At 50.6% G+C, this 24,850-nt stretch overlaps 3 protein-coding genes across 4 annotated transcripts in view; 2 read left to right on the top strand and 1 right to left on the bottom strand.

The window, feature by feature from the left end:
* ano8b (anoctamin 8b) overlaps window positions 1-13,644 on the top strand; it is a 23,628-nt gene extending 9,984 nt beyond the window's left edge. The window contains exons 2-19 of one of the 2 annotated variants that reach the window (XM_067230269.1): window positions 588-698; window positions 998-1,130; window positions 3,903-4,041; window positions 4,144-4,240; window positions 4,356-4,472; window positions 4,685-4,812; window positions 4,981-5,142; window positions 5,720-5,872; window positions 5,976-6,102; window positions 6,389-6,444; window positions 6,544-6,618; window positions 6,908-7,045; window positions 7,554-7,801; window positions 8,221-8,749; window positions 9,015-9,206; window positions 9,475-9,606; window positions 10,201-10,311; window positions 10,687-13,644. In XM_067230269.1, coding sequence (XP_067086370.1) covers window positions 588-698; window positions 998-1,130; window positions 3,903-4,041; window positions 4,144-4,240; window positions 4,356-4,472; window positions 4,685-4,812; window positions 4,981-5,142; window positions 5,720-5,872; window positions 5,976-6,102; window positions 6,389-6,444; window positions 6,544-6,618; window positions 6,908-7,045; window positions 7,554-7,801; window positions 8,221-8,749; window positions 9,015-9,206; window positions 9,475-9,606; window positions 10,201-10,311; window positions 10,687-11,415 — 3,377 coding nt within the window. In that variant the 3' untranslated portion in view covers window positions 11,416-13,644. The remainder of the gene's footprint in view (window positions 1-587; window positions 699-997; window positions 1,131-3,902; window positions 4,042-4,143; window positions 4,241-4,355; window positions 4,473-4,684; window positions 4,813-4,980; window positions 5,143-5,719; window positions 5,873-5,975; window positions 6,103-6,388; window positions 6,445-6,543; window positions 6,619-6,907; window positions 7,046-7,553; window positions 7,802-8,220; window positions 8,750-9,014; window positions 9,207-9,474; window positions 9,607-10,200; window positions 10,312-10,686) is intronic. The other variant, XM_067230270.1, reaches the window with a different exon arrangement.
* A 1,340-nt stretch (window positions 13,645-14,984) lies between these two features.
* On the bottom strand, window positions 14,985-18,010 carry dda1 (DET1 and DDB1 associated 1). The gene is made up of 5 exons (XM_067230271.1): window positions 17,625-18,010; window positions 17,001-17,081; window positions 16,859-16,910; window positions 16,672-16,733; window positions 14,985-16,511 (listed from the first exon to the last, which is right to left on the bottom strand). The coding sequence occupies exons 1-5, from the start codon at window positions 17,631-17,633 to the stop codon at window positions 16,407-16,409; spliced, it is 309 nt and encodes a 102-aa protein (XP_067086372.1). The 5' UTR covers window positions 17,634-18,010; the 3' UTR covers window positions 14,985-16,406.
* A 3,305-nt stretch (window positions 18,011-21,315) lies between these two features.
* abhd8b (abhydrolase domain containing 8b) lies at window positions 21,316-23,425 on the top strand. The gene is made up of 4 exons (XM_067230213.1): window positions 21,316-22,106; window positions 22,250-22,420; window positions 22,829-23,045; window positions 23,144-23,425. Exons 1-4 carry the CDS (start codon window positions 21,316-21,318, stop codon window positions 23,423-23,425), a joined length of 1,461 nt encoding a protein of 486 aa, XP_067086314.1.
* The last annotated feature ends 1,425 nt before the right edge of the window (window positions 23,426-24,850 follow it).

The following is a 24,850-nucleotide window of genomic DNA, read 5'->3' as shown; positions in this document are numbered from 1 at the left end:
AACTGTTTTGGGGCAGGCGTTCTCTCCAGGCTCCTACCTCATTATTCAGGACCAGAAGACCGTACAGTGTGCCTTCAGTCGAGATCCAGATTCATCGTTACAGATAGTTTGTGTTTGTTTTTAGATATTTAAATATATAAAACCGACGGCTAACCAAACGGAGTCACGTGAGGGCGAAGGGGAATCTGACTCCTCACACTGGGTTCAGCAGCTAAATATACCCGCACCGAAACCTCACTGGCTCGGACTGTGTGGCAATCGCCCAAGTGTTGACAATGTGCAGGCTCGGCCCAAGGCCGGCAAGGGTTAAGTCCGTCTCTGTCTCTCTCATGTTGCAGAGGGTGGAAGGGTGACATTTACATTCGGAGAGAGCGGAGAGAGGGAGACGGGGAGGGTGTGTGTGTGTGTGTGTGAGGGGGGCTGACTGTGCTACAAGTGTCCTCGTCTGTCACTCCGTGTCACTGTGGCAAAGTGACAGCCTTTGTTTCTCTTTATTTCCCACCCCCTCTCTCTCTGTCTCTCTCTCTCTGTCTCTCTCTCTCTCTCTGTCTCTCTCTCTCTGTTCTCTCTCTCTCTTCCTCCTCCAGATAAGTTGTTTGGGAAGCGGCTGTTGCAGGCTGGGAGGCACATGATGTCCCAGAAGTCTTGGATGAAGACTGTGCCCACAGAGAACTGTGACGTGCTCATGACCTTCGCAGGTGCAGTGGACACACACCCACGTGATTCACGAACACGGGGACACACATACGCGCACACGCACGTACACTCACATCCATGTGATTCACAAACACTGTGTGACACACCCATGCATGCATACGCACCCACACCCACACCTGATTCACAAACACGGTGACACATGCACACCTGCGCACACACCCACACATAGGCAATGACGTACCAGTAAACATTGCATTGCACGACTGTAAACATAGTCGTGATGTCTACGAAACACAGAAACACTCGTTCCTTTGTTTTCTCCTGTTTCCTCCTCTGACAGACACGACTGACGACCACACGTTGCTATGGCTACTGAACCACATCCGCCTGGGAATCCCCGAACTCATCATCCAGATCCGCCATCATAAACACACGCGTGTCTACGCTTTCTTCGTCACGGCAACTTATGAGAAGTAAGAGTTCTCCAAGGGGACTGTAGTCTCTCTTTCTCTTCTTTTTCCTCTTCCTGTTATGTTGTCCGTTATTGTGTACACTGGCCCTGCTGGTCATGTGACCGACTGACAAATCCCCAACCTCGTTCCTAGAGAAGTCCCATGTAGTCTTCACTCCGGTCCTAATCTGGGGGGGGGTTGTGTGGGGGGGATATATGCAAACACAGCAAATACACGTCCTCACATAGCAGCTATTAAATGATTTCCAGACAGTACATCTGGTTCTAATATTGATCTGGTTGATAACATCCCACAAACAGTTCTCAAAGGTCAGCGCGGCTACCGTTTGTCACGTGGAAAACAAACAGAGCCTGTGACTTTAACTTTATGAATTAATAACCGCCCTCTTTGTTAACATCCAAATGGTCTTGTGGGCCGGAGCCAGGGTCCGGTTGCTGTGAACCCGGGTGTCGGGTTGTCGTGTGTGTGCTCGGACTCACACTGCCGCTGTCGTCTGAGGCGGAGCTGTTGACTTTGTGGTCCTTGACTCCGAACATGTGTTATCCTGCAAGTGCCTCGTAGAGTCAGTCATTTCAATTCTCTCATCTGTTCAGTGTTAGACCTGGATGGCTAATCAGGATTTTCCACGCTGAATCCAGATTATCAACGCCGCTGCTGTGTAGCGAACAATGGCCAACTCCTCGGGCTGTGACGCTAGCAGGGTACACTACGTAATATGAGATTACAGAGTTCTGACAAAACACCCTGCGTGAGGCTGGCCATTTTTGTCTGCCGAAAGTACAGCACAACGATCCTGATTCCCTACCCTTCCTTGCGAATACCCATGGGTTTAGGTTGTGGGTCAAGGGGTTGTTTTAACAATCGTCAAGTAGGAGCAAAATGCTTCCCAACGTATAAGCAGCAAAGTGGAGAGCATTCGCTTCCCACAATGCTTTTCAGCGTGTCTGCCGCGCTGACTCGGCTGTTTTCGATGGCTCTTGAAAATCCTGCGAGTTTCAACTTTGCCTTTGGCCTGTTAACATGTTGAATGGAGAGAAGATAAATCGAGGAGTATGTATAGGTACAGCTAGCCAGCAGGGAGTTAGGAGTGCTTTTTCTAAGTGTGCCAGTGTGTCTCACGAACACCCGAGGCAGGTGGCACACACACAAGAACTCACGCTTGCTCAAGCACAGGTCGGGAAGAAAACATGCCCTAGTTTTCCAGTGATCGCAAAGATAAACCGCCCAGTCTCTCTTGAACAAGGCATTGCATCATCAGCCATTGTTATGAAGAAAACTATTTTCTTTGTCATCAAGGAGTCTAGGCCTTGCAGAGTAGGGCTCTTTATCTTCCCTAGACCCACAGCTTCCAGCCCAAGCGTCATCTCCACATGACTGACCCTACAGAACCTGACAGGTGGGCTTATCTTGTCTCTTCACCTGAGACATCGTTCATACCCAGCTCACCACATCGGACTTTTTCCCTTTTCCTACCAGCTTAGCAGAATTGTTCATTAGTGATGTATTTGCTATCGTAGCATAAACCCAAAGTGCCGTTCGCCAGCTTTCTCAGCACTATCAGCCTCCATAAGGTCCGTAGCTCCCAGGTTAGCATCACTCACTGACAACAGCAAGCTAACAGCAAGTCTAATAATAGACTCTTTGAATTAAGACCCCCCAAAACAGGAAGCCGCTGTAAACATTTTCATTAGGTAAAAAGAGTCTTGACAGCCTTTTGGACTTTGTGGGGTTGTAACAGTGCCTACCAGAAGTGGTGTTTCTTTTTTGTGTTTCGGCTGGTCCGAGGCTACAGATCCACTTCCGCACTGTACGTGTGCAATATCCCTTCCAGCTGTTCATCATGTCGTGGCGTTGAATATACTCCACTGTGAATTGGGTTTATTTCCCAGTGGCCTTAGGGAGTATGATTGATGTGGTGTAGTGAGACAGGAGAGAGAGCGTGCGTGCGTGTGAGACACAAGCCTCGGCTTGCAGAGAGTGGAGGGTGTGGTGGTGTGTTAGTGTTAGATCAGTCAACGGCCCCAGGGACGCTGAGAGAGGAGAGGCGGGGGGGAGGGGAGGGGGGGGAGAGAGGGTCAAAGGGTAGGACAGGAGGAGAGGAAATGACGGATGACGAAGGGGAGGAAAAGAGGGGAGGAGGGCAGAGGGGGACAGGTGGGGGGAGAAGGCGAAATGCGACTCCCATCACCAGGGCACTTCCTGTTTGTGTGTCTTACGCTGTACACTGTGTGTGTGTCCTCTTTGCCTCTGTCTGCGATGTCTGTGTGTGTGTACAGTGTGTCTCTATGTGTTTGACGTTGTACTGTATGTGTGTGCGTGTTGTACAGTGTGTGTGTATTCTCAAAGACTCTCTCCCTAGTGTGTGCGTGTGTGTGTTGTACAGTGTGTGTGTGTGTGTGTGGTCTAAGCATCTGTCCCTGGTGTGTGTAATGTGCAGTATGTGTGTGTGTGTATTGTCCAGTGAGTGTGTGTTTTGTACAGTGTGTAGTGTGTGTGTGTGTGTATTGTCCAGTGAGTGTGTGTGTTGTACAGTGTGTGTGTGTGTGTGTGTTGTACAGTGTGTGTGTGTGTGTGTGTTCTGAGCCTCTGTCCCTGGTGTGTGTAATGTGCAGTATGTGTGTGTGTGTGTTGTACAGTATGTGTGTGTGTGTGTTGTACAGTGTGTGTGTGTGTGTTGTACAGTGTGTGTGTGTGTTGTACAGTGTGTGTGTGTGTGTGTGTGTTGTACAGTGTGTGTGTGTGTGTTCTGAGCCTCTGTCCCTGGTCGTGCAGCCTGCTGCGGGGCGCGGAGGAGATGGGACTGAGGAAGGCTGTGAAGCCCGAGTTTGGCAGCGGAACACGGAGCTTCTCCTGTGAGGAGGACTACATCTATGACAACATAGAGAGCGAGCTCTGCTTCTTCACGTCACAGGTCAGCTGACTGGAACACACACACACACAGACACACACATACATGCACAGCACGCACACACATAGACACACACACCATGTGGTTCTCCTGTTCTTTCCCCAGGAGAGGCAGAGCATCATTAAGTACTGGCTTGACAATCTACGTGCCAAACATGGAGAGGTGCTCCACAACATCAACTTCCTGGAGGGACAGCCAATCAGTAAGCAGCTATGATTAAGTTATTTATCTTCGAGCTGGACTGTACTGGATGTTAAAAGTTGTTTGTGTGTCCTTGTGTGTGCGTGTGTCCTTGTGTGTGCGTGTGTGTGTGTCAGTCCCAGAGCTGAGTGCCCGAGGGGTGATCCAGCAGGTGTTCCCCCTCCATGAACCCCGCATCCTGAGCCAGCTGATGAAGTCCTGGGTCCAGGCCGTCTGTGAGAAACAGCCTCTGGGTCAGTCCTGTAACACATCCAAGCCTGGGAGTGCCTCAAATCTGAATTAGCCTGCTGTATGATTAAAGTATTATTGAACTTTTTCTCAGCCAAAAGAAGACACCCATTAACACAGTCCTTTTTCAGAAGCACACCGGCCAAGAATGAAAGCAACATACCGTGACTCGTAACTGACGTGAATGATGTTTCCCTTGTTCCTGCGGCGTTTCTAGATGACATCTGCGACTACTTTGGGGTGAAGATAGCCATGTACTTTGCCTGGCTGGGCTTCTACACAACCTCCATGCTGTATCCTGCTGTCATCGGCTTTGTGCTGTGGCTGCTCACCGAGTCTGACCAGGTGGGCTTGGACACCTGTACCTGAAGAGCCTCCTGCAAGCCAGCCACGAGGCCCACCTCCCCCAGTACACACAAGCGATGATGGTCTCTAATGTGTTTCTGTGTGTGTGCGTACGTGTGTGTGTGGGTGTTTGCACTCGGGGTTCTGTGTGTGTGTGTGTGTGTCTAGACGAGCCGGGACATCTGCTGCGTGGTCTTTGCCCTCTTCAACGTGGTGTGGGCCACCCTGTTCCTGGAGCGCTGGAAGAGGAGAGGGGCGGAGCTGGCGTACAAGTGGGGCACGCTGGACACACCCTCGGAGGCCCTGGAGGAACCCCGGACGCAGTTTAGGGTGAGGAGCGGGGTCACCGAGGGGTCAGCCAAGGTCACGTTCACTGCAACCTGATACAGATGCACTGATGCAGACTCCATAACATAGCAGACGTCTTTATCCAAAGCGACCCATCCCTCCTACCCTACCAGTGAAGTGACCTCCTCTCCTCCACACTCCTCATCTCCTCCCCACTCCCTCCTCTCCTCCCCACTCCTCCTCTCCTCCCCTCTCCTCCCCACTCCTCCTCCCAACTCCCTCCTCTCCTCACCTCCCCACTCCTCTCCTCCACACTCCTCATCTCCTCCCCTCTCCTCCTCCCAACTCCCTCCTCTCCTCTCCTCCCCACTCCTCCTCCCAACTCCCTCCTCTCCTCACCTCCCCACTCCTCTCCTCCACACTCCTCATCACCTCCCCACTCCTCTCCTCCACACTCCTCATCACCTCCCCACTCCTCTCCTCCACACTCCTCATCTCCTCCCCACTCCTCCTCCCAACTCCCTCCTCTCCTCTCCTCCACACTCCTCATCTTCTCCCCACTCCTCCTCTCCTCCCCACTCCCTCCTCTCCTCCCCACTCCCCCCCCCCTCCTCCCCAGGGGGTAAAGCGCTGCAGTCCCATCACGGGCTGCGAGGAGTTCTACTACCCTCCCTGGAGGAGGCGTGTGTTCCGCTGGCTGGTCAGCCTGCCCATCTGTCTCCTCTGCCTGTGCTTCGTCTTCCTGGCCATGCTCATCTGCTTCGAGCTCCAGGTCAGGCCCGCCCCCCCCGCCCCTCGCTGTTGTGATTGGTGGTGTTGTGACCGGCCGTCTCGTGATTGGTCGTGTCGTGACTGGTCTCCTGTGTGACCTGCAGGAGTTTGTGATGGGTATCAAGGAGATGCCTCGACTGGCTCGCTTCATCCCCAAAATCATGCTGGCCATCACTGTGACTGCGTGTGACGAGGTGTACAGGAAGATCGCCTGCTGGCTCAACGACATGGGTGAGACCTGAGAGAGACCTGAGAGAGACCTGAGAGAGACCTGAGAGACCTGAGAGAGACCTGAGAGAGACCTGAGAGAGACCTGAGAGAGACCTGAGAGAGACTGTAGCCTGGGTTGAGCGGGGGTGGTGGGCTAAGGGAAGTTTAAGCTGGTGCCTTGCTAATAATTATGCAAAAATGACAGTATTTTATTATCTGAACTTTTTTGCTTTGTCACCGGCATAAGTTCTAGGGTGTCAGTGATGATGCTCATGGCTGACAGGCTTTATTGAACTTTTCCCCACAGAAAACTACAGACTCCAGAGTGCCTATGAGAAAAATCTCATCATCAAAATGGTTCTTGTGAGTTGAACTTGATTACATTAGCGTTTCCTGTTGAAGTTTGACATTTCTTGCTCGTGATAAATGAACTGAATCGTTTGCCTTTTCCTGTCTCCGCAGTTTCAGTTTGTAAATTCTTATCTCAGCCTTTTCTACATTGGTTTCTACCTCAAAGACATGGAACGTCTGAAAGAGGTGAGACATACAGACAGCCCATCCCTCCCTCCTTCTCCTCCCATCCTCTGTTAAACTTCTGCATTCCGTCATCCTTCTCTTCCATTCTCCTTCCCCCCCATACATCGGTTGTTCTCTTTCCACTCTGTCCATCGTTCCATCCGTCTCTGTGTCTTTCTCTCTTTGTTCTCTCTTTTTCTCTCTTTCTTTCTCTCTCTCTCTCTCTCTCTCTCTCTCTCCCTCCCTCCCTCCCTCCCTCCCGCTCTCTCTCTCTCTCTCCCCCCTCTCTCTGTCTGCGTGTGTGTTGAAGCTGTTGCTGGTGTTCTCACTGGGCCAGAGCCTGTTGAGGCAGTTCAAGGACAATGTGCTGCCTGTCCTCTTCCTTAAGATCCAGCTCTTCTTCCTCGTCACCGTACCCTGGGTCTTCCGTGCCCTCTTCAAGTCCAAAGTATGCCTCTCTGTAGGGTCAGGGGGGAGAGGTCGAATCCAGATCCCCTCCGAACCGCATTACGTCGATGCATGATCTGTGTACGTCCTGTGTTCCACGCTAGATGTTACGGCATTGACAGTGTTGCCGCGCCAACTTCGCCTTTTAAGGAAACGGGTTAGGCTTAGATGAAGGTCATCTCTCCAGGGTTATAGATTCCACGAGGAGCACAGCAGAAGTGTGGAGATCATAAAGGGGTTGTCAGTGTCGGACCAGCATGTGTGACTGTAGGCTGTTGTTCCTGTGCTCTCTGTCTGTCCTCGGACTGTCTCCATTCTTGTTTGTGGCGGTTCTGATAGTTAGATAGGTTTGTTGACCTAAACTAAATGTAAGTGACCTAAATGTAAATGTAACTGGGCTGTAGATTTGTCTGGGGTGCTTGAATGTGGTTTTATTGTTACCCTCCCCCTCCCTCCCCCATCCCTCCTCTTCCTCCCTTCCTCCCCCCCCCCCCCCTCCTCCACTATAGATGCTGGCTACTCTACTCATCATCCGGCAGTTCCTCCAGAACGTGAAGGAGGTGCTTCAGCCTTACCTGTACGAGCGCCACAAGCTGGGCGAGCTCACCCTGCGCGGCGTCTGGGACCTGCTCCTGTCCGCGCTGCTCAAGTACGCGCGCCTGGCCGCAGGAAAGGCCCAGGCTTCACCCACCGACCAAGCCATGCCAGGCCCGGGCCTCAGGGGCACCAGGCCCGGGGTGGGCCAGCCGGAACGCAGGTCAGCCGCTACCGTGACGACAGACGTTACCGCTTCTGTGAATGCATGTGTTCCGCGTTGTGTGTCACCTCTTCTCCTTGTCCTACCAGTTGTATATCGTTTTGAAAGGACTTAAATGGTTGTTGAGGTAAATGTTACATTGACATGTACATTTAGTCATTTAGCAGACACTCTTATCCAGAGAGACTTACAGTAAATACAGGGACATTCCCCCGAGGCAAGTAGGGTGTAGTGCCTTACCCAAGGACACAACGTCATTTTTGCACGGCCAGGAATCGAACTGGCAACCTTCAGATTACTAGCCTGATTCCCTAACCGCTCAGCCACCTGACTCAATGTTATTTGTTGTTATATGTCTGTTTGACAAGAACTGTACTTGTATGGTAAACAAACATGAAACCTCCGTCTTTGCCCGGCAGGGAGAAGAAGTGTCTGAACGGAGGGTGCGGCGTTCCGGACGAGGACGAGGGCGAGAGGGACGAGGGGGACAGCGGGCGCTTCAGCGAGGGCGAGGAGGAGAGCCTGATCGACTGCGGGCTGAAGCTGAGGAAGGTGAGCTTCATCGAGAAGGTGGACAGGAAGTCGTCTGGCCCCGCCGGCCCCCCAGCGATGGAGGACAGCTTCCTGGAGGAGGGCAGCCCCACCATGGTGGAGAAGGGGATGGACCCCTCGTCCATGTTCGAGATGTGCGACGACGACGACGAAAACGGGGCCGCCGAGACCAAGGAGGCGCCGTCGGGGGGCGGGGCGGGCGAGGGCGTGGCCGCCGCCCCCCCGCTGCCTTCTGGGCCGGAGGGCGGGGTGTCGCTGCGGCACCGGCGGAGGGGGCGGAGCCAGGAGAGGGCGGACTCTAGGACCAAGAGGGAGTCGTGGATCGACCCTCCGGAGGAGCACTGCAGCACCACCCTCACTCAGGCGGAGATGGAGAGCTGCATGCAGACCTACGAGGTAGGCTTCTGACAACTGAACTACTTGTGTGTGTGTGTGTGTACGTGTGTTTTGTACGTGTACCCCACTCCTCCTAGCCCCGCCCCCGGGTCACAGCCAGACACACCCTCCTCCAACCTCATAGCCCCCACATTCTGGTAACCATGGAGACGACCCCCCCCCCTGCGGATCTGCCGTCTGCTCTGGGGCGGCACCCCGTCACCCATCACCCTGCTCCCTGGTACGGCAGGCACGGTTCAAAACCGTCGCTTTCTGTCCCTTCCAGGACACCTTCCAAGACTACCAGGAGATGTTCGTGCAGTTCGGCTACGTGGTCCTCTTCTCGTCCGCGTTCCCCCTGGCCGCCATGTGCGCCCTCATCAACAACATCATCGAGATCCGCAGCGACGCCTTCAAGCTGTGCACGGGCCTGCAGAGGCCGTTCGGCCTCAGGGTGGAGAGCATCGGCCAATGGCAGGTCTGCCTCGCCACCTTGAAGTACCTCTCTCTGCGTGTGCTAGAAAACTCCCAACTAATTCATGTCGGACTAACCCCCTGAATATACGTTTGTTTTTTCATTTTAAGGGTTAAATTATTTTAGACGTAACACTTTTTTCATACAGTGGCATTCGCAGGGGTTATTTATCTCAGACTGTACATACATGTGTGTGTGCTGTTGCTGTAAGCTTGGCTCTGCTGTGTGTGTGTGTGTGTGTGTGCGTGCGTCTTGGTATGTGTGTCTCCAGACAGCCATGGAGGCAATGGGGCTGATCGCCATCATAGTGAACTGTTACTTGATTGGTCAGTGTGGCCAGCTGCAACGCCTCTTCCCCTGGCTCAGCCCGGAGATGGCCATCATCTCCATCGTCATCCTGGAGGTACACACACACACACACACACACACATGCACGCACGCATGGGAACGCACACGGAAACACACACTTGCACACACACACACACACACACACAGGGGTGCACGCCACACACCGATTTGACGATAACAGTTAGGTCTCAGTTCATGTAGCTATTACGAGATCACATTGCGAACACCATGTCCACATTGGTGTGAATGTCAGTCTTCCTGGTTAAAGCCTGACAGTGCATCTAAAGGTCTTTCTGGGGCCTCAGAGGGTATTCCTGGGTATTCCTGCTGCCGTTGAAAGTCCATATGGTGATGAATGGTGTAGCAGGCTAGCACATGTATGGAGGTCCAAATGTCAACTGTTACTTGAGCTGTTGACATCCTGAAGCCCCACAGCGTGGCTAGGAAGAGCTGGATCTATATCTAGATCCAGCATAGATCCACACTCCAACATGCTTTAGGGCGCCGTGTTCACTTAAAACAACCCACACACCTGGACTCGCCTGCTGCTAACGCTGCCCCATACCCTGAACCCTGTCCTCCTGTCCAAGACCCTGACGCTTTCTGTCTGTCTGTCTCTCTGTCTGTCTGCCTCTCTGTCTGTGTGCAGCATTTTGCCATCCTGCTGAAGTACGTAATCCACGTGGCGATCCCAGACATCCCCAGCTGGGTGGGGGAAGAGATGGCCAAGTTGGAGTACCAGCGCAGGGAGGCCTTCAAGGTAAACACCCCGACACTGGTCAGCAACCGTGCTGGTTAAACAGGTGTGGTGTTTCAACTGAAAGTGAGATGGCTCTCCTCCTCTCCTCCTCCTCCTCCCCTCTCCTCCTCTTCCCCCACCCCTCTTCCTCACCTCTCCTCTTCCTCACCTCTCCTCTCCCCCTACTCCTCCCCCCCTCCCCTCTTCCTCCTCCTCTCCCCCTGCTCCTCCCCTCTTCCTCCTCCTCTCCCCCTGCTCCTCCCCTCTTCCTCCTCTCTCCTCCTCCTCCTCCCCCCCTCCCCTCTTCCTCCCCTCTCCTCTCACCCTACTCCTTCCTCCTCTCTCCTCCCCCCTCCCCTCTTCCTCCCCCTCCTCCCTCCTCCCCTCCTCCTGCAGAGGCACGAGCGCCAGGCCCAGCAGCACTACCAGCAGCTGCAGAGGAGGAAGAGGGAGGAGGAGGAGCGTCAGAGGCAGGCGGAGCACCAGGCGCGCCGGGAGAGGGAGCGGGACGAGGGGAAGGGGGAGTCCTCTGGTGAGCACCACCACGACAAGGGCCACGGCGGGAAGTCTCGCTCTGGCGGCGGAGGAGGGGGAGGAGGAGGGGGAGGAGGTGGGGGTTCGGACAAACCCAAGAGGCCCAGCTCTCTCCTGGCCAACAACAATGTGATGAAGCTGAAGCAGATCATCCCCCTGCAGAGCAAGTTCTCCTCGGGCACGGCGCGCTCCCCTCAGTCGCCCACGGGAAACGAGCCCAAACTCCCGGGGTTCCTCAGCTTCAAGTTCCTCAAGTCGCCTGAGAACAAGAAAGAGGCGGCGGCCGCCGCTGCCGCCGCCACGGCAACCAACGCGGCGGCGGCGGCGGCCGGGGCTGGCTCTCAGGAGCGGTCCCAGTCACCCAGCAAGGCCTTCAACCCCGGAAAACTGTTCAACTTCGGGAAGTCCGAGGGCGGGCCCTGCGTGAACGGGGCTCAGGTGTCCAAACAGGGCGAGGGCTCGCAGGGCTCCGACAAGCAGCCCTCCAAGGCCGACCTGAACGGGGTACCTGACGAGTTCCCCTCACCCGGGGGAGAGGCCGCGGAGAACGGGGCCTCCACGGACTCTGACCCCGCCGGCTCTAAAGCCTAGTCCCCAGAGGCCAGGAGGGCACTTCTGTGAGAGCACAGACAGATGAGACGGAGGGGTTGACTGTGCGGGAAGGCCGGGCCTCTCTTCCATGCTGCTGTCTTGTAAGGAGGCCCGGTGTCTGAGAGGGGAGCAGGACTGACGAGATGTTGAGATGTGGGGGGTCTGATTCGTGCTGAGAGCCGTGAAGGCTTTACGAGGAAACTGCAACTCCCCTAAACACGCTCCCACGCAAATGCAAAGGTGCATCGCACACATACCGTCGCAAAAACACACACAGACACACACACACACACACAACCCCTAACTCTCACACGCACACACACACACACATTCTAATCCCCTTCTATCTGCAATACATATAGAAATGCATGAGCTGCGTTTCGGATACTTTTCAAGCCTTTAAAGGGGGAGAGCGGTTTCTTTGTTTTCTTCTTGTCTGAAAATTGTAAGCACTTTGGAGGCTCACCGTGGCAACACGGTGAGCCTCCAAAGGGGGCCTGAGGGAGGACAAAACACATGCACACACACCCAGCGTGAGAGAGAGAGTCACAGTTTTTTGTTGTTGTTTTTTTACTTCAAGTACATTGTGAGGCCCCGCTCCTTCCACACAGCTAGGCGATACCTGGCTTGTTTATACCCTGGAGGGGGTCTGGTCCCCCGCGGCATTTATATCTGAGCGGAGGAGCTGAGCAATATCAATCTGTGTCAGTTTTAACACGAGCTCTGATGCAAAACACGAGTGAGGTCATTTTCATCCGCACCCTGCGACGCGGCGAGCGCCAGTCTCGTTCGACGCCCCCCGGTGAAGTGGCGGTATCAGACGAGCGGCATGATGCAAAGAGGAGAGACGCAGGAGGGGAAAGAAGGAGACATTTACATTTACATTTAGTCATTTAGCAGACGCTCTTATCCAGAGCGACTTACAGTGAGTACAGGGACATTCTCCCCGAGGCAAGTAGGGTGAAGTGCCTTGCCCAAGGACACAACGTCATTTTGCATGGCCGGGGAATCAAACCAACAACCTTCTGATTAATAGCCCGACTCCCTAACCGCTCAGCCACCTGACTCCCTGATGAACGATGAAGAGGGAGGGATTCGATTCGACGCCCGAGGGAAGTGTGTTTGTCAGGCAGAGGATAGTCACGCTACAGCGCAGTGAGCGTTCTTCTGACGGAGAGGCTCGCTTGTTACACCCTGGGCCCCGTTCAAGCCCGCAGAGGGCTTTGAAACGCGTTCATTCATTTAGCAAACGCGTTGGTCAAAGACGACAAACGAGGAGGGTGGGGGGTGGGATTTGAGCCTGCGATCTCTTGATATAGCGGGTGAGATCTCTGCTGTTGAGCTACTGCGTATCCGTTCCCTCGAGGAACAGTCAGGAACGGCTCCGTAGACTGATGAGCAGGGAGGACACTTGCACTAAAACCCGCCGCGGTCTGGAACGAATGACGTTTCAAAGTGTCTGTTTAACAGCGGGAGCGTCCAGTGTTTATGCAGGCCCACTCCTTCCTTAGATGGACCTACGGTGTGCAACGCTCCCGGTGTTAAATGAACACTTTGAAATGTGTTGTGAGGGAGCGATATGGGGTGCCACCAGCCAACCTCATGGCCAATGAAAACGCTGCATTTCTGTTCATCACAAGGCACAAGAAGGTGCGGTTCATCTCAGCTGTTCCCAGTAGGGGGCCGTCATTAGGCTGGGAGGTCATCTTTTTATTCGTTTGACCTTTCAGTCTTTTTTTTATGTTTGGGATAGTTGCTTTTTTATTGAATTGTTTGATTAATTTACCAAAGCAGCTCCTCTCTAACAACTCTTGCTGTCTGTCTGATTTGAACAAAAACTGAAATCATAGTTGTTGTTTTTGTCGTTGTTGTGTTATTTATTTTTGTAATTCAGAACAGCCAGCAGGTAGAGTCAGCTGGATAGCAGGCTTTGAGTTCTCTAAAACGGGGACTAGGGCCTCAGAAGTTATGCGTTAGGAACAGTTTGTAACCATTGCTTAGCAATCGATTGTCACTAATGGGCTTCAGGTGGGTCACAGCACTAATAACTTTACATTACAGAGAGATTTTGCTCAGTAGTAGTCAGATCCATGAACTATGCATCTCCACACCCATCTTCCTGACAACAATCTTTGCAATAATGAAGTGAGTGTGTGACTGTTTTCCCTTGGCCCCACCCCCTTGTGGCCCCGCCCCCCTTGTGGCCCCGCCCCCCTTGTGGCCCCGCCCCCCTTGTGGCCCCGCCCCCCTTGTGGCCCCGCCCCCCTTGTGGCGCCGCCCCCCTTGCCTGTATGCATCTCCGCCTTACCGTAACCCTGACCTACGCTGCTACCCAGCTTTAAACACATGACCTCTCCACCTGACCTCTGACCTCCTGACCTGACCTCGCCACTCCTTGTGGATGGGCTCTGCTGTTAATAATGGACATCCCATCTTGACTGTCTGTACAGGCCTAATCTGACACGCATCAGTCATGTGTAAGACGAAACAAATTGGAAATCTAAGAAGGCCTACCTGACATATCTGTGAACTCTGTCTCACTCGAGCTCAACCATCTCTTACATGGCTTCTCTTTTAATGGATTTGCAGATAGGTGGCGAGAACCTCCATCTTTTATGTTGAACGGATTGGCCGGCTGAAAACAAGTGAAGGGAACCTTTCACTGTTGTGTATCCCATCCATGTGCTTCAGCAAAGAGGAAAATTACCTCCATTCACAATGGTCCTAAGGGAGTATTAAGCTGTGTATACGCCATAAGAGCAGTTATTTTTCGTGGGAATTCATCATGTTTGCCTCACTTTGAGCTTATTAAAGTGATTTGTTGATTGAAAAAAATCGTAGAGCCGTGGACAGTTACTTACGCCAAATGAATAGAACGTCTTTTTTATGTTTGTCAAAAATCTTTCTTGTTGGCTGTTGGACGTCATCGGTTAAATGTTTTCAGTTGCTCTCTGGACAAGTTGAGGTTTTCATGAGAAGCAGACTGAATCCAACTGTTTGTGTGTCTGCAAGGTAAACTGGGTTGTACAAGGGTTCATTTAGTTGTTTACTTTGGGGGTTGGAGGCTGTTGTGGATGATTAAACCTATGGGGAGGGGGGCTGGGGGTAATTGTAGTGTTCAACCCACAGTCTGATGAATGGATATGTAGAATTGAAATGCACACCTGCAGTTGTAGAATCCTTCTCCTTTCCTCCCAACTGAAAACGTTCATGAACATCTCACTGAGAAACAAACGTCATACGCTCTTCCAGTGTACCACTGTACATCAAAAAAGAAAAAATATGATATTGGGAAATGGGATTATTTATTTCTTTTAATTTATTTTGTCATATTTTTGTAAGATCTGAAATAGATAATAAAACAATTTAAAACTTTAAGGCTGTATTGGGCTATTTGTGTTATTAACTCTAGTCCTGCGTCAGGTAAGGCACTATCAATCAAACAGAGAAAGGGTCTTGTGATATGTGACATGATCCCTAAAATGCTTTATTTTACTAGTAGTGAACTTAACAATAACAGCACTCTTTCTCAAAATACCACTCTTACAAACACATTACAAAATAGGTCAAAAGGTTCAAGTACATTTTATTTTGTATCACAACAAAAGCTGACTTTTCCATCACATTTCATTGGAGCGAAGCCGTATTAGTACTACATTGACCTGACGCACGACAGAGAAAGGCGCAAGGTGTGGGAACAGTCTAAAACAGAAGCTATATTACTGCCTCGAAGCCAGAGGGTGTGGCACGTTGCTAAGGAAGGTAACCGACGGCACAGTCAACCCACATCGCAGCAGCTACGGTTGAATGAAAGGACTAGGCTCGCTGTGATATTGTTGAGCAGCGTAAACGAAAAGGTCTCACTGGACTCTGCGCGGCGGCGGCAAACTCGGTCTGCAGGTGTCGAAACAAGGCAAGATGGCAGCTGCACCTCACTGTGCATGCTATTTGTGCATTCAATGGCGGGTGGTCTTTCTGACGTCCCAGACAACTCCAAACACCAGCTTGCCAGCTGGTCAGACATGGAGGGCTGTCTAACCTCCTTCTCTGGGATTTAGTGCTTTCTCTCTTCACCTGTACAACAATGTCTGTTATAGCCACATACATTTATCTTCAGAAAAAGGCCAATACAATGTCGTATTAAATATGAAGTCACTATCCTAGGGCTGCCAATGGTTTATATACAGGAGGTTTTTATGAATACATTCGTTCCAACCCTGACATGCTGCTCAATGCTACTTGTACTATCAGTTAGGCTAGTTGTGCAAGTTCAAATCTTTACATAGACAAACGTAACTAATTTGCTAAGTGTACAATTTGACTGGTACTCGACTTAAGACACTTGTCTAATTAATACACATATCAGCTTGCCATGACTCAAAGTTTTTTTTTTTCTCCCAAGGATCCAATGTTTTTAGAGAAGCAAGCTGTTCGGCCTATTTTGCTATTGGCCAGCAGGGGGCAATACTCATTTACAAACATCTAAATAAAACCAGCACAACGTTAAACCACAGACTTAACACTCACAGACACTTTCAAATCAGAATGTACGATATGCATAAAGAACCCTAATAGGCGTGTACAGGGGGTGGTGCAGACCATGCTTCCGGGGTCCTGGGTTCAGGAGAAGCCAATGGTGGGGGTGTTGAAGACGGGTTGAGGCCTCCTTATGTGGTCGAGTTTGGGCAGTGATGCTGAGAAGAAGCTCGCATGAAGCTCTTTGCCCAAAAGTAACACCAAAAAAGGTAAAAAAAAATAAAAATAAAAAAAGGTAACAAAAACTTGCTTCATTGTCCCCAATAAGGTTCTCTTTAACCTAACAATGCATTGTATTAGCGCTGCATGTAATTTAAAATTCTTCCAAGTGGTGTATATTCCGTCTTCGTCTGTGCCTGTCGGTCCACTAAGACTCATCTTGGTGGATGTCACACACACACACACCCACACCCACACACACACACACACACTCACACACACATACATACACATCCTTATGAGTCCTCGTTCATCTCTTGGCTATCTGTTCGGGCTATTTTCCTGGGGGGAGCCGGGCTTCCCCCCTCCCCTTGCTCCTGTTCCCTCTTCTTTGCAGCGTTCTGGTAGACAGAACAAGCAAGGTGAGGTGAGAAAGTTAACTCTCAGGATTCGTTTATTTCCATATTTTTGCTAGCTCTGTGTGCATAGCTAAAACCACTTCATGGCTAAGAATGATGAATTACTATCATGCAAACATGCATCTGTTTTGTTTTTGTTTACCTTTTTGTCCCACTGCTGGTGAAGGTAGCGCAGGAGAATGTTTGTTTTCTCAGTAACAATAACTGTGAAGGTCAAATGTAATTATTCAAACAATTTTTAACACATTTATGATTAAAACTAATAACCGGGATTAACAACTGTTGGGATGATCAACAATGTGCTTTCTTGTAATGACTTGTATACTCACTCTGCTCTGAGGGGTATTCGCGGGTGGGGAGATACACCGACGGTCTTCTGTTCTGTTAATGGAGAACCAAACACGTTCGGTATCACGTAAATTGCGCAACATCGAGTTTGTCAGGGAGATAGTGATTGAATAAAATACTCACAGATGCTTTGCACACTGAGTCCGCATGGAACCTGCTGAAATTACTTTTATTGTAAACCGGGAGACCTTTCAAGAAATCCGCCTGTGAGAAGATAAAAAAAAAAAAAACTGAATGGCAAATCTAAACGGCAACATGCAGTATGACAGAGCAAGGATGAGTTGACACCTTTCACAGTTTTGTCGCAAAGTTTTACAGCTTTAACATGATACATTGTCCTGTAGCACAGTGACCAGTGTCAAATGTTTATTGCAAAACCCCACAGAGTCTTCAGACTGATGAGGCGTTCCCTCATCAACACCGCAAAGACACCTAGTAGAGTAACTGTTAGCGGCGTATTGCTAAGGTTCCGACTATACACTGAAAATGACAGACTTTATAGTTGTTACTAAAGTTTCTAAATTAAAACTACACATTTGCTCCTGCGAAAACACCAGACACATTGAGCTATTTTCTAGCTGAATGTCACACACCAAACAAATCATACGTTTAAGATAGGTCTTTAAATTATCTATTTTCTCCCATGGAACTAAGCTCCAATATATAGACGGAGCCTCCGACCCACGAGCTAAACTACCAGTAGCTACACAGCGATATGTATATCTTAGCGTAAATGCTTTGCGTTACCTTATCCATGATGCCACCAAAGATAGCAAAGCTGTCGGCGACTGAATGGCCGTTTGAAAATGCAATTTAATACTAATTACTACTGATAACTATGCAAGATCTTCACGTTAACCGCTAGCAAGTGTGACTACGCCTGCCTGCTGGTGATGTGTAAGCCTAGCAAAATTTAGCCAGCATTAGCTAGCTGTCATCTAACGCTATCAATGATGGCTGCCAGTAAACTATACACATTAATTAAACAGCAGACACTTGTAGTCTCCGTTCTCCATTTACTGTAAGAGTATCATCTACCGTAAATACAACGTTACTGGCAGATAATACCACCATGCTAAAGACATCCAATTAAGTTGAATGCTACTATAGCTAGCTATTACAACGCTGCACTACCCACGTTAGCTTATTAGCTCTAGCAGCACAATGGCTAGATTTGATGGACAGTGTGCTGCATTTGACAGCCCCACCCCTAAGACTGTCCATTGGATATCGACTGCCCACGTGGTCATACTAGCAACTCCAGTTGAGTTCCGGGTTATAATATAACGGGTCTGAAGAAAAATGTAAAATACCTTTTTTTCTCACACAGAAGGCCAGGCACAAATGGAAACGCTCTTACTTGTTTTGTCATTACGGTCTAGCACCGTCAAAATAAAAACTTTGTTCTGAAGTTTTGTAGTCCAGTCCTTTGTCCACCAGCATCTTGGTGGATGTTTAGTGGGCCACGTAGAGCTCCCAAAAGTTTGATCAGCATAATAATTTATATAAAATACTACAATTAGGCTATGTACAAATAAATAACTCGACGTGTTTATTTATTTAGGCCTCTGCCTCAGATTAGTTGCACTCCTTGGAAACGGTAGGCCTAACAATATAACCATGGCAACCACATCAGCACCAACCCAGAACGAGAAATAGAGTGCACGTGAGAGAGAGAACTCGAGAGAGAAATAATGAAAATAGGTTCTTTATTTTAATGAAGTTGGAAAGAGAATGCTTGCTTTCCATTTTTTGACATTGGACGCTGTGGAGTCGTAACCTGTTGCATGCATGTGTTTAGGTTAAGGTTCAAATCTCCACTTTCAATCAATCACTGTTGTGGATTTAGAAACGTGCAAACTACCTTGCTGGATATGTTATCCATTCGGATGCTTCGCAGCCGTGCCTCAATCAATCAGTAGAGGGCATTGCTGGATTCAGATTATTCAAGGTTCGTGGAATAGTCGGACGCGCCAACGGAGCACTTTTATGGATGTAAACCTATAGACATGTAGGTAAACCTGGCGCGTCCATGCGCCTAAAGGAATACATGTGGGCTCGACTTGTAGCATTTTTGGGCAGACGTGATTATTTTCTCAGCATATAGCAGCCTAAATAACTCGGTGATGTTAAAAGCAGGAACGGAGTGGCAGTCAAATTAGATTATTGGATTTGCTGAAACAGATTACGCCTGTTTCCTCCACGACACAGAAAACAGCATAGGAAAAAAATCCACCATTGAAATCGTCTAGGATAATAAGGTAAGATGATTTGTACGGCGGTATCATCTATTATCAAGAGTAAAGTTTATATGAACATGTGCAGTAATATATTTTATTTGGTCAGGATTTGATCGTTGATGACAACCCTACAATGTTCAATAGAAGAAAAACGTTCTGGAAATTGCTTTAGGCTTGTTTGCTGCATCAGACATTTGGTCAAGTGCTTATAGGCCACTATTCAGTCCACGCGCACGCTTTGTTATTGTCGGGATGGCCTGGGGATAGCACTGACCGCTTTCTCGTTATATAATGTATATCGATTCCTGTCAGTTTATCAGGAAGGACCGAATACATCCGTGTTAAATGACCAAGCATGATATTTTTGACCCTCAGACAGCTTTTCTCTATACTTGTCCTTCAAACCCTTTTCCATGTGCCATAGTTATTCAGAATGAGATCGTCAGAAATAAACTCGATGGTATGCTTAACACTTAAACAGTGACATAAAGAATTCCCCGCAGCTAAATGGACGAATGTCCCCTCAAGGCACGGGGATTAACCTAATGTTTGTTGACTTTTAGCAATCCAGAAACTGTCAACACTTGGAACCCCTAGTGTGCTTAATCCAGACCGTGCTGTCTGTCCTTGTCACGTATCTCTGTTGTAACTAGACAGCATCTACAACCGATGGCTCTGAGACAACGTCCTGCAATCACAGTTACATTTGAATCATTTCGCCGATTCTTTCATCCAAGTAGTGCATATAAAAGTACAGCAGAAGATTAAGGATCAGTCAGTGCCACCAGTTAGAGGTCCACTCCATGGGGAACTGGTCAGTGTGGTGTCTAGACACTGAACTGAAAGGTCATCCAGACAAAGCACTGGATAGTTATTCAGAACAACTGGTTCCAGAAGAAGAAATGATAGGATACATTGTTACTATCCACAGTCTAGCATGGGCAAGTGGAACTAAGACACACATGCTGTCCTAGCTGGTTCAGTCACCTTGAATTGACTTTATAGCTTCAATAGGCAACATATATTTGACTGGGTATGAAATTGAGCATGTAGCAGCTAATCTCTTGTGTTCAGTCTCTATCTGTCCATGCTCCACTGCCGGTCTGTTTCCGGGGAGAAAGCTGCAGTGTGTGGACTGAAGGGAGAGGTGTAATCCGCCCTGAGGACGAGAGCAGAAGGGAGGCTAATGCCACTGGTGCAGACCAGCCAAGACTGGTAAACAAGCACCCTCTCACAGTCACAGCAGGGGGAAACAAGAGCAGTATTCATTCTGTCTCCCTATGGATCTCTGCTGTGCCTAAGGAGAGATTCAAACTCGGTGTGATTGAATCTAAATGACAGTAACTCACCAATGTCAGGGTTGCCGTCAGATAGATTTGAGGGTGTTTTTACAGTATGTCAGGCATTCATCTAGCAGACGCTTTTATCCAAAGCGACTTTCGGGGTATTTAAACCTGGTACCTCTTGATCTTCCGTCAAATGCGCTACTACTGAGTCACATGATTCAATTTTGGTCTGTGAGAATGTGCGTGTGACAGCACGACACAGAGATTCAGATTCAGATTCAGAGACATTTCTGTGCTTTCTGCTTCACACTTGACCATGGGTTTGATCATGACTCCCATTGTCCTTACAGTGGAAAGCGGTGGTGGGTAGTGACCACATTGTCTCAGCGTAGCCGGCTCAGACTCACAGCCTATTACTGTCCCCTGCTATTAATACTCCCAAGGCCACGCTAGAAGAAGAAGCTTGCCTGTGTGTAAGCCACGTCTGAAAATGGCCGGGCTTTATGTTGGGATGCTAATGCTAATGGGCTAATGTGTTGCTACTCTGTCCCAGGCCTCTTCTGCCGAAGAGACAGGTAAAATATTTGCTGCTGTTTCTGTGCAATCTGTCCATATTGTGTTACGGGCTGCTTGGAGTCATCTCCTCCCAGTTAAACATGTGCATTTGCATCTACAGGCTCAGGAATTGGTCTTTACAAATTGAACAATTGTAGTTTAGAGCCATCAGTAAAGTATGTTTGTGTGCTGTACACAAGGTCAACTTTAGTGTTGGGCAAAATTATTGCCTGATTAAATCTGTATTTGTGTTCTCTTAGGTTAGACAGATAGTTCTGCCTGTGACTCAAATGGAAATTACTCATATTTATGTGTGTGTGGCCGTCTGTGTGTGTTGGCACCACCAGACAGGCAGCCATGTTAACCAGCTTCGTGGAGGGCCTCCTATGCTGCCTCACAGGAAAATCGGCCAACGCGGTGGTCCCCATAGAAACGTCGGAACCCGCCGACGGCTATGAGTTTGTGGAGGCGAAGCCGGGCCGAGTCCTGCGAGTCAGACACATCGTCCCGGAGCGGCCGGTGGTGGAGGAGCCCGGCGGCCAGGGCGGCAGCGTGAGCTGCAAACGGAAGATCACGGTGTACCGGAACGGCCAGCTGCTGATCGAGAACCTGGGGGAGGCGGGGAAGCAGGATCCGCTGCAGGGCCAGAACGGAGAGCCCGGCAGCACCGTGGAGGTGGAGCTCACGGACTGCAACAGCGCCAGCCCCTCGGCCAGCCCTCCGGGGCCCACGCCCGAGAGCGGGGGGGCAGGGGGAGCCGGGGCAGGACCAGGGGCAGGGGTAGGGGTCACACCGACCCCAGACCAGTCCGATCAGCCCCAGCAAACGCGTAAGCGCAGACGGAAGCCCAAGCGCACGGTGGTGATAGATTGCGAGAGGAAGATCACTTCCTGTAAGGGCACGCACGCCGACGTGGCGCTGTTTTTCGTGCACGGCGTCGGCGGCTCTCTGGACATCTGGGGCAGCCAGCTGGACTTTTTTTCGCAGCTCGGCTATGAGGTCGTCGCCCCGGACCTGGCGGGCCATGGGTCGAGCTCGGCGCCGCAGATCGCGGCGGCGTTCACCTTCTACGCTTTGGCCGAGGACATGAGGGTAATCTTCAAGAGATACGCGCGGAAGAGGAATATTCTCATTGGACACTCTTATGGGTGAGTCATCGCCAAATGGTTTTAACCTCACTTCCTTGGGATGAAGCAAGTATGTCATTTGATACTGAGAATTACACTGAGTTCTACTCGGAGGTAAGAACATAACTTCAGACATCACTGTCTGTCCCTGTGGGTCCATCCAGGGTGTCCTTCTGCACCTTCCTGGCCCACGAGTACCCCGAGCAGGTCCACAAGGTGGTGATGATCAACGGGGGGGGGCCCACGGCCCTGGAGCCCAGCCTCTGCTCCATCTTCAACCTGCCCACCTGCGTCCTGCACTGCCTCTCCCCCTGCCTGGCCTGGAGCTTCCTAAAGTAAGCTGTGTGTGTGTGTGCGTGTGTGCAGGCGTTTATGCACGTGTGTGTGGGTGTGTGTGTGGGGATGTGTGTGCGTGCAGGCGTTTATGCACGTGTGTGTGGGTGTGTGGGTGTGTGTGTGGGTGTGTGGTTGTGTGTGTGGTTGTGTGTGTGGGGATGTGTGTGCGTGCAGGCGTTTATGCACGTGTGTGTGGGTGTGTGGGTGTGTGTGTGGTTGTGTGTGCGTGTGGGTGTGTGTGTGGGTGTGTGGTTGTGTGTGCGTGCCGGCAGGCGTTAATGCACTTACGTGTGAGCGGGTGGGAACATGCAGGCATCGATGCACGTGTGTGGGTGTGTGTGTACTGTGTGTGCTTGTGCATATTCCTGCGCCACCTCACATGCCACGCCTCTCTCTCGTCCCCCCAGGGCGGGGTTCGCCCGCCAGGGCGCCAAGGAGAAGCAGCTTCTGAAGGAGAACAACGCCTTCAGTGTGTCCTCGTTCGTCCTGCGGGCCATGATGAGCGGCCAGTACTGGCCGGAGGGCGACGAGGTGTACCACGCCGAGCTGACCGTGCCCACGCTGCTGGTGCACGGCATGCACGACAAGTTTGTCCCCGTGGAGGAGGACCAACGCATGGCAGAGGTCAGTGGTCTGTCTTGTCCGACTGTCTGTCTGTGTCGGTGTCAATCTCCATCTCCATATCTCTATATATACACCCATCTTGTCTGTCCTTCTCCCAGATCCTGCTTCTGGCCTTCCTGAAGATCATCGATGACGGCAGCCACATGGTGATGATGGAGTGTCCGGAGACCGTCAACACCCTGCTCCACGAGTTCTTCCTCTGGGAGCCCGACGTGAAGCCCAGGCCCCGGCCAGAGACGGCCAAGGCCCGGCCGGAGAAGGCCAAGGCCCTCTCGGACCCGGGCAGGGCGGGGTCGGACCGGTCTCGACCCCAGACTGCCATAGCGTCCTCGGCCAGCAACGGGCAGACCCAGAGGACTTCGGAGGGCAAGAAGAAGTAACCTCAGATTGACCTGGATGTAACCCGGTCTAAGCTGAGACGACTAGCAGGGTGTACTGTTCAACAGAGATGGTTGTGCTAAGCATAGTCTCCTCAGACTCTGGTCTGAGCCAGTTGGAACAGGTTTTTCAAACCGGTTTCTGCTCACATTGGCGTACGAGGAGATGGAAGCCAAAACGTGGTGTCTGACGGGGCCTGGGTCGGGTCCAGGTCTCAGGACCCAAGCAGAAGGGCAGGACCAGGGGGTGGTACCGAGGGCTGCCCTCACCAGGTGCCCTTATCCAGGGACAGGCCTTTGGGGGTTGGTGTAGGACCGAGGACTAGGAGCACAGAGAGGTGCTATCACTCTGCTGCAGCCGAGGCTGATCCCGGTCACAGTGTGCGTTGCTTGTGACGTTGGTGAGGATGTCCGTGCTGCCCTATCCGGATGTGGCCTGCCGGTGCTGCAGGATTAATGAGGTGGATGGAGGGGGGGTGGGGGGGGGGGGGCGGCTAAGAGGCACAGAGAGGAAGGAAGTCGCAGCAGGGGAAGTAGATCATGTGACTTTCCTGACCACTCAGACCAAGGCTTTTCCAATCAATCAGTCAGCTAAGACACTATAGATTGTATCAATTGAAATTGGATTGATAAAACAGTGTGAATGTACCAAATCTGTCTATCATTTACATTTAGCAGACACTCTTATCCAGAGCAACTTACAGTAAGTACAGGGACATTCCCCCGAGGCAAGTCGGTTGGAAGTGCCTTGCCCAAGGACACAACGTCATTGGCCTGGCGGGGAATGGAACCGGCAACCTTCTGATTACTAGCCTGATTCCCTAACCGCTCAGCCACCTGACTCCCTTATCATGAGCTAGGTATTCAGTTTGACATATCAAAGTTCATTCAGTGTGTGAGGAGTATTTGAAAGCCTACCAACAAAGATTAAGTCTTTAAGAAGTCTCTAACGCACATTTATCAACATCAAGAATGCTCTGAGGAATGGCTGATCTCTGTATCAGGACGTATTGTGGTGGCGTTCAGAGATGACTGCATTGATATACAACAAAATATATTTTAGAATCAGTTCCGCTCCCTGTGATAAGAAGCAGTCTTCCTATAGTATGACAAGCTCTGTTTGCTGGAGCGACAGAAACGCGACAAGGAGAGTGACGTGGTTTGGACTGATGAAGAAGATGAACTCGGTCACTGTAGACACCTCGGGATTTGAATTCTCCGAATTTTTGTAGTCTGAATATATATTTTATACAAATGCAACCTAACCTTCGAATGATTAAAGTGACTATACTATTCAAATAAAACTGATCTAATTCAACATGATTGTGCCCTGTGTAAATGATCAGTATCCCGTTTGTACACTTGAGTGTCTTAGCTGTTTGCTTTTGATATTTAATTGAAGAAATTGACAGTTCTTTCAGTTCCCCA

The sequence above is a fragment of the Osmerus mordax genome, chromosome 27 (genome assembly GCF_038355195.1).
Source record: "Osmerus mordax isolate fOsmMor3 chromosome 27, fOsmMor3.pri, whole genome shotgun sequence".
Classification (NCBI taxonomy): Eukaryota; Metazoa; Chordata; class Actinopteri; order Osmeriformes; family Osmeridae; genus Osmerus; species Osmerus mordax.
This window is presented reverse-complemented; position numbering and strand designations above follow the sequence as displayed.